The 23,018-nt window shown below is 44.9% G+C and overlaps 1 protein-coding gene across 1 annotated transcript in view; it reads left to right on the top strand.

Annotated features, from left to right (window-relative positions):
• Nucleotides 1-956: 956 nt before the first annotated feature.
• The window catches only part of IL17RD (interleukin 17 receptor D), a 31,154-nt gene continuing 9,092 nt past the window's right edge, over nucleotides 957-23,018 (top strand). The window contains exon 1 of the mRNA XM_053469645.1: nucleotides 957-1,112. Within this exon, the coding sequence (XP_053325620.1) occupies nucleotides 963-1,112 (150 nt within the window). The 5' untranslated portion in view covers nucleotides 957-962. The remainder of the gene's footprint in view (nucleotides 1,113-23,018) is intronic.

Genomic DNA, 23,018 nt, shown 5'->3' with positions numbered 1-23,018 from the left:
CCTTTGATAAACCCCCCCCCCCCTGGTCCCTCCTGCCCCCCCCGCACAGGATGCTTTTCCAAACACCTCATTTTTATGCAGTTTGGCCAAATTCCCTTTTTTCCAGCCAACTACAAAAAGTCACCCCCCAGTCCACATGTTTGAATAATTCTTCGTTATCACCCCACAGCTACAAAAAGAGATGGGTTTTTAAAAAAATTGTTATTTGTACTTGGCCAAGGAGCTTGCACTTTATTACCTGCGAGGTGAAAGGGTATCTGGTTTCATTGTTATTGCCTGTCCAGCCATTTGCCTCCCGCCCTCTCTGCCAGGCTGGGGTAGGAATGGAACAGGGGCCCCGGGGGCGCTAATTTATAGGAAAACTCTGTGACCAAAGAGGTTCTGCAGCAGCTGGGGCGCCCCCTGGTGTTTCTGCCACACCAGTACAGACATGGGGGTTATTACGAATAGACCAGGGCTCTCTTGTGGCTCTCAATGGGTTAATGTCCCACATCCCAAATCCTGCTGGGTTGCGTGGAAGGGATTCTGCCCCCGTGTATTGGAAGAGATGCCCCCTAGCAACAACCCCTGTCACATGCAAGGTCGGGGAAATCTGTGGCAGGAGTAGTAGAATTGCCCCCTTGGATCCCTGTGGGGAGGGGCAACACCTGGCTGGGGTAGTAGTATTGCCCCCTGTGGGAAGGGTTGATACCTGGCTCTGGTAGAAGTATTGTCCTCCTCGGTCCATGTGGAGAGGGGTAATATCTGGCTGGGGTAGTAATATTGCCCCTGGGCTCCCTGATACCTGGCTGGGGCAGTAGCATTGCCCCTGTGGGGTGGGGCAGCAGCCCTGTCACCCTCAGCCTGGCTGCACGCGGGGTGGGCGGGCCGTGGGCGGTCCCCGGCCGGTGTTGTCCCCGGTCCCAGCCTCAGCCCCTCAGACAGTTGAAGCTGCGGTGTGGGGGGCTCCGGGATCACAGCGCATGCGCAGCCTGCCGCTCCGACCAGTGCACACCATGGCCCCCTGGCTACTGCTCGCCAGCCCTGTCCTTGCCCTCTGGGTGCTGCTCTGCTCCTGCCCGGGGGCTGCTGGGGGGCTCCGGAGGGGTTCTGCGGACTCGTGTGGATCCAAGGTGAGTGTTACCCCCGCCTGGGGCTGCCGAGCTGCCCGGAGTGTATCTTTGTGTTACTTTGTATCTCTGTATTTGTTACGGTGCTGTGCGGGATGCTACAGAGTATCACGGTGTGTTATTGTACAGCATTGTGTTATAGTGTATAATGTGTTATATTGTGTATGGTTGTATAGTGTGTAGTGTATGGCAGTGTATAGTGTGTTATAGTGTTTAGTGTATGGCTGTGTAGTGTATTATAGTGTGTATCGTATGGCTGTATAGTGTGTTATAGTGTGTATCGTATGGCAGTATAGTGTATGGCAATGTATAGTGTGGTATGTTTTGTGTTGTAGTGTATTGTGATACATTGCATTTCATTACATTGTGTTAAGGCATGTGATGTCACATTATATTTTATTGCTGCATTATATTATGATGTCACGTTATTTTATGATATTTGGTTATATTCTGCTCTGTATATATAAATGTCTGCATTGTGTAATTAATGACCTGGAGCTCTGTGTGTTCAGTACATGGATGTGTCACGCGTGGTTAGTGTCATAACATTGCACAATGTGTCTGCCACAGCTGCTGGGCGTACAGCGTATGTATAGACTTCCACACGCGGCGGAGACATGTACATACAGCATATCTGACCTGATTACAGTGTTTCCCGCACACTGGCCTTTTTTTGATATGTGGGGTACAGTTTTTTTGGGGCGGGCAGGTTTCTTTAACCCTTTGCTTCCTGGCCTGTGGCTGTTACCTGGCTGAGAAGGTGATTAGCATTTCCTTTCTTGAAGGGGCTGTTAGCCCCTGTGTTTGGGGGAGGGGGAGTCTGTATCCTGGGGGGGTGAAGAAGTCACTCGCAGGCCCTTTCATCACCCCCCCCTCTGCTGGTAGTGGAGGCTGTCAGCCAGATAATAGGGTCTTGTAATGAGAGGACGGGGCAGATCACTCGTGTGTGTGTGTGTATGGGGGGGGGCTATAAAGAGTATTTCCTCCCCAGCAGTCTTATTAGAGCAAGCGCTCCCTCATTTATTCTGCTGCCTATTAACCCAGTAGCTGCTGCCATCAAGGGGTTAATCCAGGAGTTAGGTCTTCCAGCTGTGTGCTGGGAGTGATGGGGGTAGGCACTCAAGTGTTACCCCATCCCTGAGTGCATCAGTAAATAAATACCGGATCATGAGGATGGGGCCTTTTTTTCATCACATTTAGGACCCTCTTCCTTTTTTTCTGCTTTTCCTGTTTTTAGTGGGTTTTTTTCTGCCCAGACCTGTAATTTTGCCGCTCGCTGGCGAGGAGGATATCCTCAAATCCGAAACATTAAACACACAGCAGCTCCCTTTGAAGTTAAGAAGGCATCTTACGTTCCTTCCACCCCTCCCGCCTCCTGTACAGGGGGCAATAAGCTTCTCACGTTTGCCCCCCCCCGTCGTTCCAGAAATAACCCCCTTCTGCCCCGACTTTCCCACTGGGGCAATCTCTCTGCATCTTGGGGTATTTGAGGAAGGTGTTGGGGGAGGGGGTGACTTGCTTGGCCTGTTTTTTGTATACAGGGTCTGAATGGGCCGGCTATGGCTTCCGGTGACTAATAGCCCCCTGTAATATATTGTTTACCCCCAGGGTTGGCCTGTCTTTGAAGTCCGACCTTAAGGAAACAAGCCACTGTTTGCCGTATTAAAATCCCTCGGCATTTCCTTCCCCAAACCACAAGCCGCATCCCTCCCCCCCATCTAACCGCAGGACACCGCGCTGATTAGAATGCAGGAGCCTTTACTCTTAGGATTGTTTCCATAACCACCTGTTTGCATGCAGCAGCCCCACAGTCTTTGTTTTTATTATATAACAAAAGAAAAAAGTGCAAAACATTAACTGTAAACACACGGGATACATTCCGCGGCACGTTATACCTGCTACGTTTATATGTTGCGATGGCGTGTTTTGTCTCAAGAGCTTGCAATCTACACGCTTGCAGGAGGCCGGTGGGAGGAATCTTGTGATCCTCCTGATGCGTTTGGAGGATTTAGGAAAGGATCTGGAAAGAGGAGCAGCTGCACTCGGTTAGGGATCCGGAGCCGGCTCCGCCGCGCATGGTTTGTGTCAACGTCCACTCTTACTATTTTTTTTTTTGGGTCGGGAAAGTTGACATCTGGTTTAAAACTTTAATTTTCTTCAACTACCAGCAAAAAAAAGGAAAGAAAAAGTCAAATCGCTGCGGCAGGAAAGAAAATCCTCTTTTTGTTCCTGAAATCTGAGAAGGAAGGAGGTTAAGCAGATTTTTCTTGTTATTTGGAAATTCTCTCTTAGTCCTCCTCTTTTTCAATATGTCCGGCATGGAGGAGAGGAGAGAGAGACGGGGGAGAGGAGAGGGATGGGAGAGAGAGAAGGGGAAAGGAGAGAGATAGACGGGGAGAGAAGAGAGAGAGAGGGGACGGGAGAGAGAGACGGGGAGAGAAGAGAGAGAGAGAGGGGGGGGCGGGGAGAGAAGAGAGACAGGGAGAGAAGAGAGAGAGAGACAGGGAGAGAAGAGAGAGAGAGACAGGGAGAGAAGAGAGAGAGAGACAGGGAGAGAAGAGAGAGACGGGGAGAGAGAGAGAGACGGGGAGAGTAGAGAGAGAGACGGGGAGAGAAGAGAGAGAGATGGGGAGAGAAGAGAGAGAGACTGGGAGAGAAGAGAGAGAGAGAGACGGGGAGAGAAGAGAGAGAGAGACTGGGAGAGGAGAGAGAGAGAGAGAGAAGGGGAGAGAAGAGAGAGAGAGATGGGGAGAGAAGAGAGAGAGAGACGGGGAGAGAAGAGAGAGAGATGGGGAGAGAAGAGAGAGAGACGGGGAGAGAGAGAGAGACGGGGAGAGAAGAGAGAGCGAGAGAGACGGGGAGAGAAGAGAGAGCGAGAGAGATGGGGAGAGAAGAGAGAGCGAGAGAGATGGGGAGAGAAGAGAGAGCGAGAGAGATGGGGAGAGAAGAGAGAGAGAAAGACGGGGAGAGAAGAGAGAGAGAGAGACGGGGAGAGAAGAGAGAGAGGGGACGGGAGAGACAGGGAGAGAGAGAGGGGACGGGAGAGAGAGACATTTTAAATACATAAAGGGATTTAACAAAGTGGAGGAAAGCAATTTATTCCAAAGGAGGAGAAAAATTACAGCAAGAGACGGAATCTGCCGCCGGGTTCTAGGTTTCTGTGTGGCAGTAAATGAGGATTGTGGCCGTTATAGTTTTGGGGAGTTGGTGGTTTGAAGCCCCCGTCCCCCGGCGTGGCTTGTGGTTTACTGGTCCGGTGCCCACCGAGGGTCATTGGGATGTAAATGCGAGAGCTCCCCACCTCTGTCATGCAGATTGCGGGGCTCGGTTCCGTGTTTTGGTCGGGGGGGTGAATCGTTTTTGTCTTTGTATAGAAGGGTCTGGAACCTGCGGCTCATTGTGATGCGAACGGCTTCTGTCCCGGCTGCGGTGGGTAACCGGTGGGTATGGGGGGGGGGTTCCCAGGTACACGGCGTCAGCTGCCGGTGGGCTCGGCGGTATCAGGGCGTGAATGACGTCTCCGCAGGAGCAGAGGCATGACCTTGTGGTGTGGCTCAACATTCAAAACATCAAAGACTTTCCAGAATATAAGGTCAGGAGATAAGACACCGGCTTTTCCATAACCCCGAACTACACGCCGGAATAACTTTAAAGCCACATCGGCCAATCACCGAGCTCTGTTTAGGTAAATTTTGGACCAACAATGTTGTGTATAATAAAAGTCTTGTAATCTGAGGCTAAACACTTCCCATAGAGTGTAAGCTCTGTGGAATAGCGCCCTTTCCGTGCAGAACGTCTTAACTGACAACCCCTGAAACACATACATAACTTGTGCTGTAGATCACCCTTTAACCCTTTGTGTGCCGTAGGGGTGTTAACTTGCCAGTTGGCTTCCATATGTGTGGCAGATCTCGAGGCACTTGGCGCCGCACCTGCTGTTTTGTTACACTTGGTAATCACCGTATCTGTGAATTAGTTTTGGGGATAATGGGGGGGGGGGGTCGGATTTGGGCCACATTCCATGCGCTCTACTAAATGGTTGCGTTGAGATTCCAGGTCGAAACTGTCCCGGTGCGCCTGCCGGCAGCCATCGCTGTCCCGTCTCATCACGCTAACCCCCCGTGTAACGGAGAACCAAACATTTTCAGCACATCGTTTGTTTTTTTCTCATAATTTTAGCCACAAAGCAAAAAAAAAGGGGGCTATCTTTGGAGCAGTTACCATAGAAACCAACATGACGTAATAGAGAACCCTGCGCCAGTTCCGTATGGGATAAACGTACACGGAGTCGGCTCTGCTCCTTACAGATAGGAACGCGTATCGCCCTTCTATAGGTGCCCGGCACACCTAGGGGTGACATCCGCTGACCCTATGCACGGGGCTGTTGTTCTGCCTGGGTTTAACCCTTTGGTTTTTTATGCCTGGTCTCTGCCATAGTCTGTTGAGCTTTTAATGCATCTCTTTGGAATTTACCCCGCGAGGGCCAGAGGGTTGGTCGGTGCTTAACCCCCCCCATCGTAAAGGGGTAATAAAGCACTCGCAGAGGAAGCAGAATCCAAGTTTTACCCTCCAGGTGGCAATAAACCATAAGGGTGTAAGTTTGCACCCGGGCGCCGCTCACAACACAGCCAAGAGCTGGCAGTGGGGGGCTCTTATAACTTTAATGCCCCCCTGGTACTGAAAGGGCACAGAGTTCACGTCTTTTATACGTTTAACCCTTTTTGGACGTCCGGTTCCCCTCCTGTTTGTTTGTTAGCGTGATGCGAACACGACCCAATAATTAAACCTGCGCCGTTTAATGTGAAGCAGCTGTCCCTCCGAGCAACAGAAATCCGGAAGTCGGGGCTTTTCCTCCCCCCCTAAAGCATGTGTTTGTCTGCGGAGCTGCTAATTTAAAAGGACGCAATTAACCTTCTCACCCCGTCGGCTGGCCATGCGCGGGATCCACGTGATCCACGATTACAGAATCTCCGGGATAAAACGATCCGACTTCCAGACTTAAATAAAGAAAATACAGCGGCTTTAATGTGTCGCTGGACCCCCCCCCCCCCCGGCCGTCCGCACCATTAAGGAACCCGTGTTAATCGCGCCTTTCTGGCACGGACTGGCGAGAAAAAGAGCGGATTTGGTGAAGATTATGCCTTTTATCGGCCAGCTGGCGTATAATAGATCGCAAGCCTTTAGGTCCGTCTAGAGCTCTTCTTCGCGCTTTTCTAGCTCTACACTTTTTGTTTTAGGCTATTTCGCCCGCCGGGCACTTTGTTAACCGTAACCGTCCTTGGTGACCGTAGGGGTTACTGTGGATTGAATAAAGTAACTTTTAGATTTAAAAAAATAAAAATGACCGTTTAACCCTTTGTTTCCTGTATAGTTTGAATAGGGTGAATACAGAGGCTATTTAGATACCAAGAGAACTCTTAGAACTCGCCACGGGGCATTCTACGCCCGTACATTTACCTCTTTGTGCTCCTTTAAGGGTCACGATGAAAGTTTTTTTTTGTTTTTTCGCGGTTTGATCTACCTATCCTTGTGGTATTAAATTCTACCCCAGGAAGCGCTGCCCCCCCCCGTCCTTTCCGTAATACAGGCTACAGGGGTGAGGCGTTTCGTTCATGTCGTCATGATCTGGGTCTTTGTGTCTGTAATGTTTCAGGGTTTGGACGTCGGCTCGGCAGCTGTTTGTGAAGAACGCCCTAACACTTTATTGTAGCTCGAGCTTTGGCCAGATGGAGCTTTCGCTCTGCGCCCTCCGTGGGCTGTTTACTCCTCGCACATTGTAAAAATCCTCCGAGGTTTTTCTTTTTTTCTTTTCTTTTTTTTATTTTTTACGATAACTTTATCATTTCACGTGAAAATGTAACACGGGCGGCGGGGATTGTCCGCAATCTCTTCATAGTTTCCAAGTAGATCTGAAAAGTGGTTCTTGAGCAGGAAGTTGACGTATGATACAGGAAGTGGAGAATGCAACAAGGAAATTGTTCCCCCCTCCCCGTGCCACAATTTTTCCAGATGTGCTTACATTTTAAAAGAACTGTTTTTTAAGTATGATATAAGTTTAGTTCTAGGTTATTTTCTTGGAGTTTTGAGGGCTTTTTATTTCTAGCTTCAGTTCCCCTTTTATATCTTAATATAAATATTAATTATTTACTTTTACTGTGACCATTAACAATAACTCAAGTAAATATATTTATAGACAACTCGCTGTCCCTCTGAATAGTGAGAAAATACACTGATTCACTTTTTTTTCATGGCGCCCGCGTGTTTGCCCGGCGGTGGCGTAGATTCAATGTACTTTTGATCCATTCAAGGAAAAGAACGGGATTTTTATAGCCATGGGGTTTTTTCTGGCTTTTCTCTGAAATTCGTATTTTCTTTTCCTGTTGATATTGGAAATATTTAGTGTTGCGCTAATATTTGGCGCCAGAGATGGATTATCGGATTATCCATCTTTGTGGTTAAAATATTCTTCGGAGCATTGTCCTTTCATATAAAACGCGTCGGGATTTGTATGACCAGAACGACAGAGGTCCTGGAGTTGGGGAACCATATGGATCTTTATAGGCAAAAAAATAGTCCGGCTCCCAAATTTCCTGTATTTTTACCCATTTCTAGCTGTTCATATTACACAGGCACTCAAAGTGTTAAACATTCATCCAAAGTAATGTTTTATATATGAAAAAAAACTGATGCTTTTGGGAAGTATTAATTTTTCTTACCCAGACTCCTTTGCAATAAGTGTTTTTTGGCGTGAGACTACATGGGGGATTGAAATCCGCGTAATGCAGGACAGCGGCGGACGTCAAATATTTTTTTCCTCCCCGATTTTTGCACAATATTCAGTAAGAGAATTTTGGAAGGCTTATTCCTCAGCAAACAGGGCAATTGGGGAGACCGGGACCGCTATTCGCTGAGATATAGAGGCTCTTTGAGTGGAAATTTTATTTTGCAGCATTTTTTGCTGTGTCTATGAAACGGCTTAATGGGTGAAAAATGGCAATTATTAGATATTCAGTTTCAGGTTGGATTACAGCAACTCGTTGATGTGGCGCAGTACAATAAGATCAAAGTGCTTTATTTTGGGGGAAAAAATGTTAAGAACTGTAAATTTTTTATATTGAGTAATTTTGGCACGCAGCAGTAAAAAAATAAATAAATTAAAAACACCAAAATTTGAAGCTGAATAGCGTTTGGGATGGAAGTAGCTGCCGTCGAACACAATTGGTAACCCGGCAAAAGCCTGCGATCCTCCTGACTGCATTGAAACGCAACAATGCGGCCCCCTGACCCCCGACGTCCCTTGTTCGGAAGCTGTGAGAACATTCCCGGTCGGCTGGCCCCGAATTAATGGAAATCTGTAGAATGGTAACTCCTGGGGACTTAAAAAAAAAAAACAAAAAAAAAAAAACAACTAAATTTGAGGAATTAAGAAAAAAAATGGAAAGAGAAAATTAATGAAACATCTGCTGTGCTGCGCCCGGGACAATGCGGCCGCCGTGTATCCCGGGTCACCATGCGCGACTCTCTAGACGTCACACTGTTCTGTTTATTCATTATGGGAATGTTCGCGGGCAGTTCCCAGTACCTGCATCCTGATAATGGCGTCACACGGAGACTTGGCAGACACTCGGCCGCCCGACAATTGGTTTCATTTGTTCGCTGCCCTCCGAACTTGTATTTTCTGCCAAAATTGGTGAAAAGGGAAAATAAAGCTACATTCTGAGAGTTTTTTTTTAAAAAAGGAAGATTGTTTAAAACATTTTTTTTACACTGAATGGCATAATTTTGAGTGCTTGTGTAAGCTGAGGGAAGCAGTTTTTTGTTGCACTTGTCACTTCCTGTTCTATTCTGTTGGCTTCCTGCCCAGAAGTGCTCAAAAAGCAAGTGCAGAGGACAATTACTCCCCCATAGCTTTCTGGATTAAAAAAATCTCTGCGGTTTCCATCCATATTTGTAAAAATGGCGAAAACGTTTCTCATAGGAACCACTTTCTAACTATAATTAAGAAAATGTTTGATTTGCGAGACTCTTATCGGGTAGATGCGATCAGTTTAGCCGACAAGGCCCGGTTTCAGTTCCAGCTTGGGAATTGTATCAAATTACAAAGCTCCGGCCCGGCCTTTTCATTTTTAACGTTATCTGGGAATCTCACGTTCGCTTTGCAGCATTTGTAGTAATTATCGTTAATTCTTCCATCTGGAGACAGGATTTAATCATTAAGGAAACTCAATGCAGGGCATTTATCCCGAGTTTACAAAAAAAAGGAATTGTGAGACATTCAGAAAAAAAAAAAGAAGTCCAAACATTTAAATAAAATTTCCAAACAAAATACAAAACTGCGACCATTTGCTTGCGAACGACGCGCCGCTTTAGATGCTCTGCTATTTATTTTAATTTCTTAAAATATACAAAAAGTGTTTATTCTGTAGTTAAGAATTTTACCTTAGAAAACGTTGCAGATAAAAGCCATTAAAAAATATTAAACTAGAAATCCCTGATGTAAAAAAAAAAACACAAAAAAATATATTGTTTTTTTGTTTTCCTTTTTTTTTGTATGAATACTTTCTACGCAGTTTGCATTCCCACGAGCAACAAAGTTTCTCTTTGCAGAAAACTCTTTCTGGCCCAGAATATTACTATATCGGCCCTTTTTTTTTTTTTTTTCAAAATAGTAAATTCTGAAACAGACAGGAAGTGGATTTTGAAAATTGTTTGGGAAAAAAACAGCCATTCTGATAATAAATGAATCTGGTGATTAGCGTAGAGTTGTCGGGATGCGGGAAGTGAGTGCAAACATCGAGAATAAAGTGTTACATAACAAAGTGCTTTCCATTCAAAGCAATTTTGGTTGAATAATTAAAACTCCAAAAATGGTTGGCTGGCTTTGGAAAGTAGAGTTTCCGATGCGGATCCCGCAGCCCTGCGGGGTAAATGGATTCTTGTTCTTTCCCCTTTTTGCATTTTTTTGGGGGGGGTCGTTATAAAAAGGTCGGCGTGAAACAGCAAGTCAGACTCATCCAGCTTAACAGGTGAAAAGTTGTTCTGCGGCGTATCGAGACGGCCGAGCGCACAAAGGCTCCATGTTTTATTCATAAGCCCGGGACAAAGTGGAATCGCCGGAGCTTAAGTTTCAGCAAATACCCCCGTTTGGGGAGGTAATTCAGGAATCTCCCGCTCACATTCGGCTTTCTTTTAAACGGAGCCCGGCGAGTGTGAAATCCCATGCTGCTTCATAATGGGGGCTCATTCAGGCCGGCTGAGAAAAGATCCGATTCCCGTTCCAATCGCTGCCTTCTACATCCCGCTGTCAGATCCCAGCGGCTCCCAGTCACTTCTCTTTATCTACCCTCGGCATAAATAAATATAGATTGACTTCATCGCGTCGCCCCGGGGGCCGCCGCTTTCATGTGGAATCTCCTTCCTATTGTTTGATGATAAATAATAAACCGGTTAGTTATCTCGCGCAGGCATCGTCGTGTTACAATGTAACGTCGTTATTCCTCCCAATATATTCCTCCGACTCGAGAGTAACAAATTCTTTGGATTCCACCAAAGCCAAATCGTCATACGTTATCGGGAACGTTTCTGGGAAGCCATGACTTCTAGACACCGATATACATTCTAGATTCTAGAAAGTCTGGAAAGACTTTTCTTGGTAGAAGTTGGAAGCAAAGCCTACGAGGTTTAGACGTTGTGTGGGTCGAGAAACAAAGACGGTGAAAACTGGGTATTCTGAAGCTCGATTTGGAGCAGTCGCCATAGAAACCAATGGAGAACAGATCGTTCCAATTGTTGTTGGTTACACTTTGACGCCATAAGTTATTTAAATATTGTTGTTGGTTTTTTTTTATATTGGTGTTTTTTCGGGGGCTTTATTTAACGGTATTTTTAATTTTTTTTTTGTGATTTGGTTAAACTGGAGAGAAACTGTTGATGGGACCGACCCTGTGTGACCATCCCGTACCCCGTCTGTAGAAACCAAACTGATTGTTTTATCCATCTTTCGTTAAGATGAAATACGGCAGATCCATCAAATGTATCGAATTGAAATCAAATAATAGTGTCCAGTGACTAAAACAATAATTTTATTATAAATATATTCAAAAATAACAATTCTAAAAGAGGCAGCTGAACCAATAACGTCTCCGGTCTTTCAGGGGGCTCATAGAATTACATTACTCATTGGAATTATGCATTGGGGGCATTTTCTGCTGTGAAATGGTAAAAACAATGGAATCGCCATGGCAACCAATGGAATGTTATTGGTGATTGCTCCAGTTTGCACCAGAATCACTCTTTATACATGGCGGCCAAAATGTTGTCAACGCGACGCGCTCCTTCTTCCGAAAGGCCAGAGATCGCGGTGCCGCGCATGTTCTTTAATACACGTCTGTGTGCATGCCATGTCAGGCTGATAGAACATAGAATTTTCTTTGTCTCCATTCAGTGATCAAAGTCCCGGAGCCCGTCCCTTATTGTTTAGGGTTTTTTTTCGCTCACGTACAATCTGTAGATACCATTACATTTTTTCAGCATGAAACCAAACACTCGAAATCCCAGAAGCTGTCTCAAATTTATTGCTAATAAAAGAATTTATTGTGCCGAATGACATCTGCTCTATCACTCGGGGAGCAGAACCTGGCAGGCAGCAGACAGGAAATATTTCCATTGAGATCATGAGAGCAGAGGCAAAAGTGTCTGATTTCACTTAAATCCCAATAGATAAAAAAGATAATTAAACCATATTTTTTTGTGCGTTTTTTCTGTGATGATTATTCCTGGGTTTAAAATAAAAAAAAAATCCTGCAACAATGTGCATCCGTTTCGCTGAGAAAACATTATTTTTGCTCCATTAAGTGGTAATTTTATAAGGAAAATACCGTATATTTTGGGGCTAATGAACTGGGACGTCAAGAGTTAATCCATAGACAGCCCAATATTTCCAGACACCGTCTGCAAAAAACGTACAGTTTAAGTTTCGGATAATCTAGCTTGGCAATGATCAGGACTTCTTAATGGTGATCACGGAACAGATTTGAATAAAATGAAAATATTCCGTCTCCCAAACCCCCCCCCCATTTTCCAAATTTACCAAATGCCTTTAACAGCCTCTATAGCTCGGCCGGGACGTACAATAAGATTTAGGGGGGGGGGAATATAGCGTTTCTTTCTGATTTGTACGAAGGCTAAAATTCATAAAAATTTTAATATATTCCATTAAAAAAGGTTATTTAGAATTATCAGAGTATTTAAAAGTACCCCCCCCCAAAAAAAAATAAATAGATGGCAAAAATGTATTTAGGATTCCAGCAATATATTGGGTCATTAGTTTTGGAGAAATCAGTAATAATATAGTTTGAAATAGCGCATTCCATCACACAGTCATAAAACAGATCTACCTTCTCATCCTAGAGTCCTGCACCAGTTACAGGATATAAAACGAGATTTTATGCACTAAAGGCCAGGTGCATGATGGGAGGTAATATATTCTTAACTCAAGTTACATGATGTAAGAAGAATTGGGGTCTTAAACTTGCATTAAAAAAAAAACAAACAAACAAAAAAAAAAAACAATTTATATATCGAGTATAAATGAAACCAAAGATTTTTGGGACAGATCTATTTTGAATTTGCCCCAGGATGTTTAGAATAAATTCTGCTTCTAGACTTGGTTTATTCTTATGTGAAATAATAATTCTGTTAATCCGTCTGTTTACCTTTTGAGTCAGATAGTTTGAGATTTAGAGTGTGCGTGAAGTGCTGCGCTCCGTGCCAGGCGTTCTGGATGCTAATAAAGGGCGGATTGTTTTATTCCCAGCAACAAAATGCTCCTCTAGAGCTAATAAGTAATGTTTGTTTTTAGGGATAATTCCTCTTGTATGTTAGATCCTGACGCGCACAGTTGCCCCCGGGCTATAGGGTTTAGGATTCTTCTGGTGTTTGCCTACATAAGATGCCAGGCAACGGTAAGATTAATGCCGCGCATGTTATGTGCCCCGGTCAAGACTGGCTCCTGCTGTGCTTTTCAAGGTTGTCAAATGATAGGGTTAACCGTGGCCCCTGATGCCCCTCTTTCCTCACCTCGTGTCCCTCTTTCTTCCCCTGATGCCCCTCTTTTCTAGGAGGTCAGAATGTTTGCTGGGTATGAGGGGATCGCAGGGTTCTACAGCCCTAAAAGCCCCGATAATGTGTATAGAAACAGCAGGAAACGGCTTTATAAATTAAATGGGGTAAAAAAAATGCCCCAGCCACACCCCCTAATTTGATAGGTATATTAGATGGCGGGGCATTCCCATTAATCCTTCTGATCTACTGACACAGTAATACTAGTGATCTTATTAATACGATACAATGTTATAAGAGTGTTTTATTCCGCAAAGTTGATAGAACTGCGGCCTTAAAGGGTTAAGAGGTGGATCCCTGAGTCTTCTCATAGATATATATATATAGTGGTTCCTTAAACATCGATATACTGATCCACAATATGTTCACCAGACACGCACGGATATCATTTTGGGTCCAAAAGTAGCCTTTTGTGGCCGTCAGAGAGTGCACAAGATTATAAGTTTCAGATAATTGTCAGATGCAACCAAAGTAGAAGTTGGTTAGCTAGCGTGTCCGGGCGAAACCCTGCGTTTGATGATGAGTTTAAGTGGGATGATTAGATTTCTTTTCAGGAAATCTCGTTTCACAAAAACTGTAATTATGAGCTTGCGTCTGAGGATGGATGTAGCACGCAAGCCTTTGTTTTGGCGTCCTTTCAAACATTCTTCCACCAAATCCTCAGGAAAATGGTGATTTCAAACTGCTTGGGGTTTTTTTTCTGGCGTTTTATAAGGTGTGAGATCCATGGGGTGTAACATTGACTGGTAGAAGAGAAGACGCGCCAAGTGTGTTTTAATCAAAAGAGAAAAGGGGGCTCTGGAAAAAAATGTTTGATTCACCTTATTTTAGTGGCTTAAATTTCATAAATTAGGCATTTTATAGAATAAATGCAATTGATGTTTTAACAGTGCGACGCGTTAAACAACAGCCATAAAGTGTGCTACACACAACAGGACGAAGAGCCCAAATCCCTACCCCACTCTCGGTTAAAACAATGGAATATTCCAAATCCATATTCCACTTACTGTTAATACAATAGAATATTCCAGATCTATATTCCACTTCCTGTTACTATAATGGAATATTCCAAATCTATATTCCACTTCCTGTTAATCCAATGGAATATTCCAAATCTGTATTCCATTTCCTGTTAATATAATCTGATATTCCAAATCCCTACCTCACTTCCTGTTTGCATAGTGGAATATTCCAAATCCACGAATCCACTGTGTTAACAGGAAGTGGGATAGGGAATATTCCTGTTAACGGAATGAAATATTATCTATTTGGAATTTTCTATAAAAATATTGTCTATGTGGGCAAACCTGATGACCCCAATATTTTGGAAAATTCCCCAATAAAAAATCTACGGATGTTTTGGGTATGAAAGCCCTCTTCCTCAACACCCCACCAGCAGCCCAATGGTTAATTTATTAAATCTTAAAATGAAATTTAAAAAATAAACCTTTTGGCCAATCACATTGTAACGTATATAATACACCGTTCCTTTAGAACGCCTCTCTATAGATTACCCCCGTAGGGCGTTCGGCACATCTGGTGACGGAATGTTCTGTGACTTGAAAGAATGAATTGCCCTCTAATTGTAGCCTGGAAATTACCCCCCCCCCCCAATTGCTTTTAGACATGCATTTCCCTAAATCTTGGTTTTTTTTTCTGCTCGTGGGCCGCAGATGCGCGTTAAAGATATATATTTATGTACAGTGGAGATTTAGCTGTAAAAAAGATTAAAGCGCATGGGAAACATCTTTGCGTTAATTGCGCCGAGCCGGGAGTTTTTTTAATATCCTCCGCGCCGCTCATGCGCTTCTGCAATCAGCGGAGAGCCGAAGTTTCCAGACCTGCTTGATTAGCGAAGACGGCGGATCAAAAACCCTGTAATTACTTCTCCTCGTTCGGATCCGGTTACAGGGGGGGGGGTCCATGCTATTTACCAAAAAGAGACATAGTCCATTTTTAACCCTGTGATCCCTGATAAGTTAAACACGCACTCTAACCTCCCAGCCTACGAGTTTTCCAGGCCGAGTCTCGTAGAATACGGGGTTTTATTTGGACCACAAGAAAACAAATCTAAATCTTCGATAAAATGCCCCAAACAAACTTTTTTTTTTAACCTTTTTCCACCAATCTTTTGGCCTCTAGAAAAAGTTTTTTGCTCTCTCTCTCTATTTGTGGTTTAAGCCGAGTCTCGGCCGATCGCACGTGCAGCTGATATTATCGGCTGGCATCAAACTTCTTTGAGTATTTCATATAGAATTCTTTCAATTTTCCTCTTTTTCTGGCTCCTGAAACATGAGATCGACTCCTGGAAGTTTTTTCGTGGCTCCAAAAACGTGTCGATCGAAAGAAGAACAATTTTTTAAAAAACTTTGTATGTACCATCATCATCATCACCATCATCATCATCTTCACCATCATCTTCACCATCATCTTCAATGCCAGCAGGGCTTTCATTGGGGAAAAAGAAAACTAAACTCGAAATACGGAATGTGAAATTTCTACAAAAAAATTAGTATATTTTTGTTTCGCTGGACGCCGGGCCTCCCGTGCTCAGAAATGTAAAAAATTACAAATGTAGGGGAGGCCATTTTTTTTTTTTTTTTTTTTTTAATGAAATGACTCAAAAAGTTGGGCGTTCAATTGACAAACGGCTGATGTCTTTGGGAACTCTTTGCATTAATTAATGTGTTTGGGAACTTGTGTTTGGGGTACAGGTACCCTTCCGGTACATGAATGCCCGTCCAGATCTGCGTCTTTTCTCTTTCTAGTTGAATAACAGACGCGTTTCACGCACACAGCGACCCTTTTGTTCCCAGAAAAAGTTGAACCTCTGCAAAAAGCATCCAGGAAACCTCCCCCCGGGGGGGCAATTCACCGGGGCATCATCCGTAGCCGCGTATTATGACAGCGGCCGGGATAACCGGCTGTTTCACAGACGCTCTGATAGCGGGATCTCCCAGAACAGATCTTTCCCAAAATCTCTTATTTCCCTTAATCCGAAAACCAAGCAAACGCTCGACTCGGCTGAATCTTATTAATCTTCCTCAAGAGGAACTTTATGAAGCCTCAAGAAATGGGCTGCGAGAAGAGCTTACAAACAGGGTGTGTAGAGGCGTTATATATATATATAAAAATATATATTAAATATAAAAAAAGCGTAATATTTATAATCCAGATAAAAAAAATCTCCCTCTAACTCTTATCGGGGCAACTTTTACACACAATAACAGTAAAAATGTGGATACGTTGCTGTAAATGGAACATTCAGGGCTTCCAGGCCTTTAAACGGCTCCGCAGCCGACGCGTTTTACAGCCGTAAACAGGAACCAGATCGCTTTTTGGTGCTAATTTGCTTCAGAACTACAATTCCTAATCTGAAATCTAGATTATTATCTGGAAATTCTTTTTCCCCCCGCGGTCACTCTGAATACATTTTCTGACCCCTGCATTGCGAGACGCCGTGTTGTTCGGACATATCAGCGCCCCGGGGTCGGCCATACGTGTGACTGAGCGTGTTTGTATGTTTTCAAGGCGTGGAGGGGGGGGATCGGTCAGGAATTGATCCGTTTTGACAAGATCCTAATTGCTCGCAGAGGAGAATTGTGTTTAAAGTCGCAGGTAACGGTCGGACCGCTTTACGAGGCAGAGATAAGACATCTGTGTCCCGCGCGTCCAGCTGGATTGGGTTTCGGGTTTAATTGGTCCCAGAACGGAACGTTTAATGCGCGCACGGCGGGGATCGGAGGCTTTGTTGATGTCATTCTGTAAAATGTATATTTCCAGAGTAACCACGGGGCCGATCCGTAGAAAATCAAGCGATTAAGCGCTGGTGCTGCGTGCGGAATCAGCGGATCTCGGCTCACCAGCCCTTTAACTCATAACTGCAAACACTCCCCGCGTCCCCCGGCTCTCCTCGTGGTGTCTCAGAGGGGCAGCTCGGCCCCCGTAAGAAACGTGTGGCCCCCAAAGTGAATGTGATCCCGAAACGTGTGGCCCCCAAAGTTCGGATTCAAAACCTTCTAGATCATAGAAAACCCGAGAGGAATAAAACAGACTCATTGCCGGGGACCGACCTCCGGAGCTTGCAATCTACCCTTACTGGTAACCACTGACTTTTAAGGTTCTTAAGGCATTGCACGCTTCAGCGAGTCGTCTAAGCCCAGGCCCATCACCTGTGGTCATGGCTGCCTGCAATCTGGTGGATGTGTGGAAGGAAGTGATGTAACGACGGGTCACGCGGGGTTGACTTCTTGTAAACATTGCCTGATGTTATACCTGCATGATTGCTTTAACATACCGGGGCTATACCTCATGAGCTGTCATGAGCACTGGTAGCCGGCATACCTCCCAAGTGCCCCTAATTAGTTTTCCAGTCCCTCTCCCAAATCCCTGTGCCCCCCCCCCGATGCCCCTCTTTTCTAGGAGCTCAGAATCTTTGGTGGGGATGAGGGTATCACTCGGGGGTCAACAGCCCTAAAATATGGCTTTAGAAATTAAACGGTGGTATTATTATTTATTATTATTATTTATTATTATTATTATCTTTTATTTATATAGCGCCAACAATTGTCGTGGTGCTTAATAAAATCCATTATTCTTCTAAACGCCCGACTTAGTTACACCAATAGGTCACTGGGCGGAAAAACTCTTTTTTTGTGTCGTTTGAAAAATACAGATTTACTAAACTGCGAAATGTGACCTCGGGAAGCAGTTTGAGGGAAACGACACCTTGGCTTTTATTGTCCCTTTGAAATAGAAATTAAGAGGCTTTATAAGCCCAGCACAGGGGGCGCCGCACTCACTCCTCGGGGGCAATAAAGCTGACACTTGGTTAAAGTTTGGGGTAATTAACATGTAATCCAACAATTAACATCAGCAATAAAGAAAAAAGAAATAGCAGGAAATCCCAGCATTTTCTACAAACAAATGCTAGCTTTTACTGCGTTGCAACTCCCAACACCCTCAGCATAGGGTAAACCAGCCGCTGGAGGTGTTCGAAACATGCGCAGACATCAAAGCCTCCGGTTTCCTTCCCAACGAATGAACGCCGGCTCCTCGCGGATTCTCGGGGTCCATTTAACCAAAAACGATGAATTCTGAGGCTTCGGGGATTCCGTCTTTCCTAATTACCAGCAACATTCGTTAAACTGGCGCAGGATCTTTTCATTGGTTTTGATCCCGGCTAAAAAAAAAAAAAATACATTAACCTGACTCGGCTTTCACAAAAAAATCTCATTTCCATGCTCGGAAAAAAAAAAAGTCTTCCTGCCCGCGGTATCCATTTCTAACAGGCCGCAGGAATAGTTTCATTGGTTGCTATGGTAACTCCACAACTTTTAATGGTGTGCACCAGGATTTTTTTTTGTTCTTTATACATGATCTTTTAATACAAGTAACCGTATATGTAAACCCCTCGATATATATATATATATATATACGTTAATTAGCCTGTATTTAAATTGTACAGCGCTGCGGCATATGTTAGCCCCTAATAAAGTAAGAATAACAATATTAATAATAATAATTTGCACTCAGTCCGTCCTTAAAGCTGCGGTGACGCGGAGGGGATCTGCACCCCCCCATCACGCATACGGCCCCTTTGAAGTCGGTGTAAGCTGGCGAGCCGGCTGGAGGTGTTGGGTGCAGGTGTGCGGAGACCAAACGGGGTTTATTGGGTTATAAAGCCGGGGGGGGGGTGTAGGGTCTTTTGTTTGGAAAGATGGCAGAAACATCCTCCCCGACATGAAAGAGCGGGCAGAATGAGGAAAACAGAACGGGGAGAGATTTAAAGCCGGTGATTTCACCCTCCGGCCAGACAACGAGAAAGCGGAATATTATCAGCAGCCTGAGCTCCGATCTCCGCACAAATCCCAATAACCAGCGAAGGCTGCAAGAACCGTTTATTCATCTATCTGTCTATCCGTCCGTCTATCTACTCATCTCTATCTATCTATCCGTCTGTCTATCTATCTATCTGTCTGCCGGTTAGGCGCAGTGACGATATATGTTATTATTATATATTGTGGAGTTTGATCTTTTTTTGGCTTCCTGTTTGTTTGAAGAGATCCCTGATCTCCCAGGCAGCCCTCGGATAAGCGATGCGCGGAGGAGCGCCGAGGAGCCTGATCGTCCAATAGGGCGATCAGACAGCGGGGTTTGAGGCAGAGGAACTGGAACTGCCGCCCTTCTATTTGAATGTAAATCCTTAAAGTGCGTTAGAAACATTCCAAGCTTTGGGTTCGGATGCTATTTAACGAAAAATGTTTATTCTGTTTACTTTCATCTATTTTATATAAATATGTATATTTTTTTTGCCCGATTTTCTGGCGATTGCTTGGATTTGTCGATTTACGGCCACAGAGGTTCTGGCCGACTGGCTCCTTTTTTGTTCTCCTTTTTCATCTCCTCCGACGCGTTTTCTTTTCCGCATTAAAGGTTAAAACCAAATAAGCGTCTTTCTGCGGGGTTTAGCGTGTTTTCCGCTCCGCTAACGCGCATGCAGGAGCGTCGGCTTCTGTTACCTTTTGATGACGCCTTTGCTCCGTACACCTGCGTGGCATTGAACTATACAGCAATCATAACATCTGCTATCTCGTGCCGCGATGCCGGCGTCCTTTGCACGCACATGTGATTACATTCCTGCGCGCCCTGGAATTCCTAACCCTTTGTGTTCCGGAACGCTATGCGCTTCATTGTAGATTCTTAGACACCGCGGATCGGTCTAGACCAGACGAGGTTAAAGCCTTCTGTCAAACACCTTGCTGTCGTGACTTCTAAGTGGGAGACGACTCAAGGACTTACCTGAAACACGCGGCTTTACATGCGATGCGTGTTACAGGCTGTGCTATCACGGCATGCCGTTAACCCAATCAGCTCCAGAGCGCAGGAGGGGGGGGTTGTGTTGACAAATATCTCATTGTTAACAAACATTCTAAAGCATTGTAACAATGTATCCATTCAGACGGGATTACTCTTCCGCGCAGACTTTTTCAAACGATGTACGGCACAAAATCTGGCTTTTTTCCCCCCATTTGCTTCGAGGTTTCAATGTGTCCGGCGATATCGAGCCGCAGCGCGTCCAGCACCCCAAAAAACTCAATGAACTAAAAAAAAACTAATATTAAAGCTTCCTTGTTTGTGATTGGCTGCCTGTTGGGATGCAGCATAGCCGCGGAGGTGGCTTTGTTTGTTGCTATCAATGAATGGGGAGCTTTTTGAGACGACTTCGTTTTAATGTTTAAAAAATGTACGTTTCCTATTCAGCAAAAATACCCAATAATAATAATAATCAAAGAGGTTTTTATGTTGCTCTTCGTACACATTGTGCCCCCGCGTACCAAAAAACACGCTGTGAATTTGGAGAACGGGGATGTTTCTGAATCTCGAAGGCGCCAGATTTGGCAGCGCTAAGGCCAAGCCGAGGATTGTTTTTCTCGCTTTGGTGCCAAAATTACGTTTCAATCTCATTGGTAAAAGGGCTCATTATACGGCTGGTATAGCGCTCTCTGTGCTGCCATTGTACGCACGCCGCCATCTTCACACGGGGCGAAAAATATCCAAGAGAAATACTCCAAATGATGGAAGCCACCCTGCCCCAAAGAACTCGCAATCCAATCGGCAGACGGAATTTCCACGTCATCTACAATATCCTCGCCCGCTCCTGACGAATGCGTTTCCTCGAGACCGCCAAGTTATTCTCGGAATATTCGTTTGGCGGGGTGTATATGAGCGCTTACCCATAATCCTCTGGGCACACAAAGGCGCCTCCTGTTACCGTTAAACACATTAACTGACATCGTGATGGAAGGCAAGAGGTGATTGGCGGATCCAGTCCTACCGCAAATCCAATGTCCGCTAACATACAACCATCGCTATCCTTCTACCATTGCTATCCTTCTACCATCGCTATCCTTTTACCATCTCTATGTACAAAGCACAAGGAGTGCAAACTTTAGGGAGTGTGGAAACTTGAACCCAACATTCTCTTTGGGGACGGGGAATCTTCCGAGGCGTTTAATTCTTTTCTCTCTCCTTTCTAATGAAGAAAAGTCAGCCGGTCGGAAGTAGGACTGCGGATTTGTTACGGAGGATCTGATAAAAAGCTTTTCTTTGTAATCAGTGATGGAGGAGTGAAAGGTTCAGATAAAGCCCGTTTGCATAGGAATGTCTGGCTCCACTTGTCTTATCGGCATAAGAAATGCCCCGCGTGAGCAAACAGAGGACGTTGATGCCCGCCGGCGCTCCCGCAGTCCGCGTAGACCAGGTGGCTGCTTCTAGCCTGGCTACAAAGTTGTATGCGGATTCAGAATGTTTCTTTACTTTGGTTTGGATGACTTTGAATTGTGACTTTGGATTTTTACTTTACTGAGAGGGTGGTAGATAAGTGGAACAGCCTCCTAGCAGAGGTGGTAGAGGGTAATACAGTGAGGGTATTAAACACGCATGGGATAGACATACGGCTCCTGAATCTAAGACGAGACCAACGACTGATTAAGGTTTGAGTCTTTACAGCAGGAGAAACAGGCGACTAGACGGGGGCCGAATGGGGCTGATCTGCCGGCAGATTCTATGGAACGTTAAAGTTCCGCAGAGGGCCGGCTGCAGACCCAGAGATGGTGGAAGTCCCGGCAGCTGCTGGGATCACCATAAACATCAGGATCCAGCTAGGTGGCTCGTTTTCTGCTAATTAGAACAGCAGAGAGGAAGTTTCTGTTATTGACGACAACAGATGGCTGCGTAGAAACCGGACCCCCAGGGACCTCACCTTTCACAGCCCCACTAAATAAAGCCGCCAGCAGCTCCGGGCCTGCTTGTAACTATTGTCGATGTGTAAATAATGTGCGGTTAGAAATCGCTCCGTTTACAAAATAAAACCGCGATGTAAACGCAGTAAAAACCCCGTATTTGGAAGGAATTGTATGGGGGGGGCGGCGACGCTGACCCCTCTTTAACGGGCCGGGGGGGGGGTTCAGCTCTGACCCTCAGATCTGCCGCAGAGGATCCTGAGTTTCCCTCTAAGAAAAGTAACTCTGATCCAAAAAGGCTCATTAACCCTTTAACTGCCAAGGAGGGCTGCAAGAAGAAAAAAAGTGAAGCCGTAAAAAAGAAAAGGGCTCGGCGTTCTCTCTTTTAATAGACGCGGTAATTAAATGAGCTCCGTTTTCCAATTGGCTGTTTTTTACCGAAACGTCCATTTTCTTAATTAACTATAAAGCTGATTTATGTTAACCTGTTAGAGTAAAGTCACTAAAGGGCGCCCATTAAAAAGCTTTGCAGCCTTTCTTTTAATTAGATCGTTAGTGCGGGTCTGTAGTGGTCAAGCTTACCGGCGTGCGGAGTAACGAAGTTATAAAACCCGCGCTGACGTCTTTTTTTCCTTCCAATTAAAACTTTGTCCAAATGTCTTGGGATTGTTCTGATTTCTTTTTTTTGGGGGGGGGAGGGAGTCTCTAAATTTGTGTTCATTGAGATCGATTTGTTTGGAAAAAATGGTAAAAAAGTAACTTCATATTTGACCTCGATATCAGATATTTAATAAAAAGAGTGGCAAAAAATAAAGATTTCTCAACCTTTAGTGTTTGGACACAAAAATAATAATATGAATATCTGGGACACAGGAGTGATGGGAGTGATAAAGGGCCGTTGGAACACAGGAGTGATGGGAGTGATAAAGGGCCGTTGGAACACAGGAGTGATGGGAGTGATAAAGGGCCATTGGAACACAGGAGTGATGGGAGTGATAAAGGGCCATTGGAACACAGGAGTGATGGGAGTGATAAAGGGCCGTTG

Source organism: Spea bombifrons, chromosome 6, assembly GCF_027358695.1.
Source record: "Spea bombifrons isolate aSpeBom1 chromosome 6, aSpeBom1.2.pri, whole genome shotgun sequence".
NCBI lineage: Eukaryota > Metazoa > Chordata > Amphibia > Anura > Pelobatidae > Spea > Spea bombifrons.
This window is presented reverse-complemented; position numbering and strand designations above follow the sequence as displayed.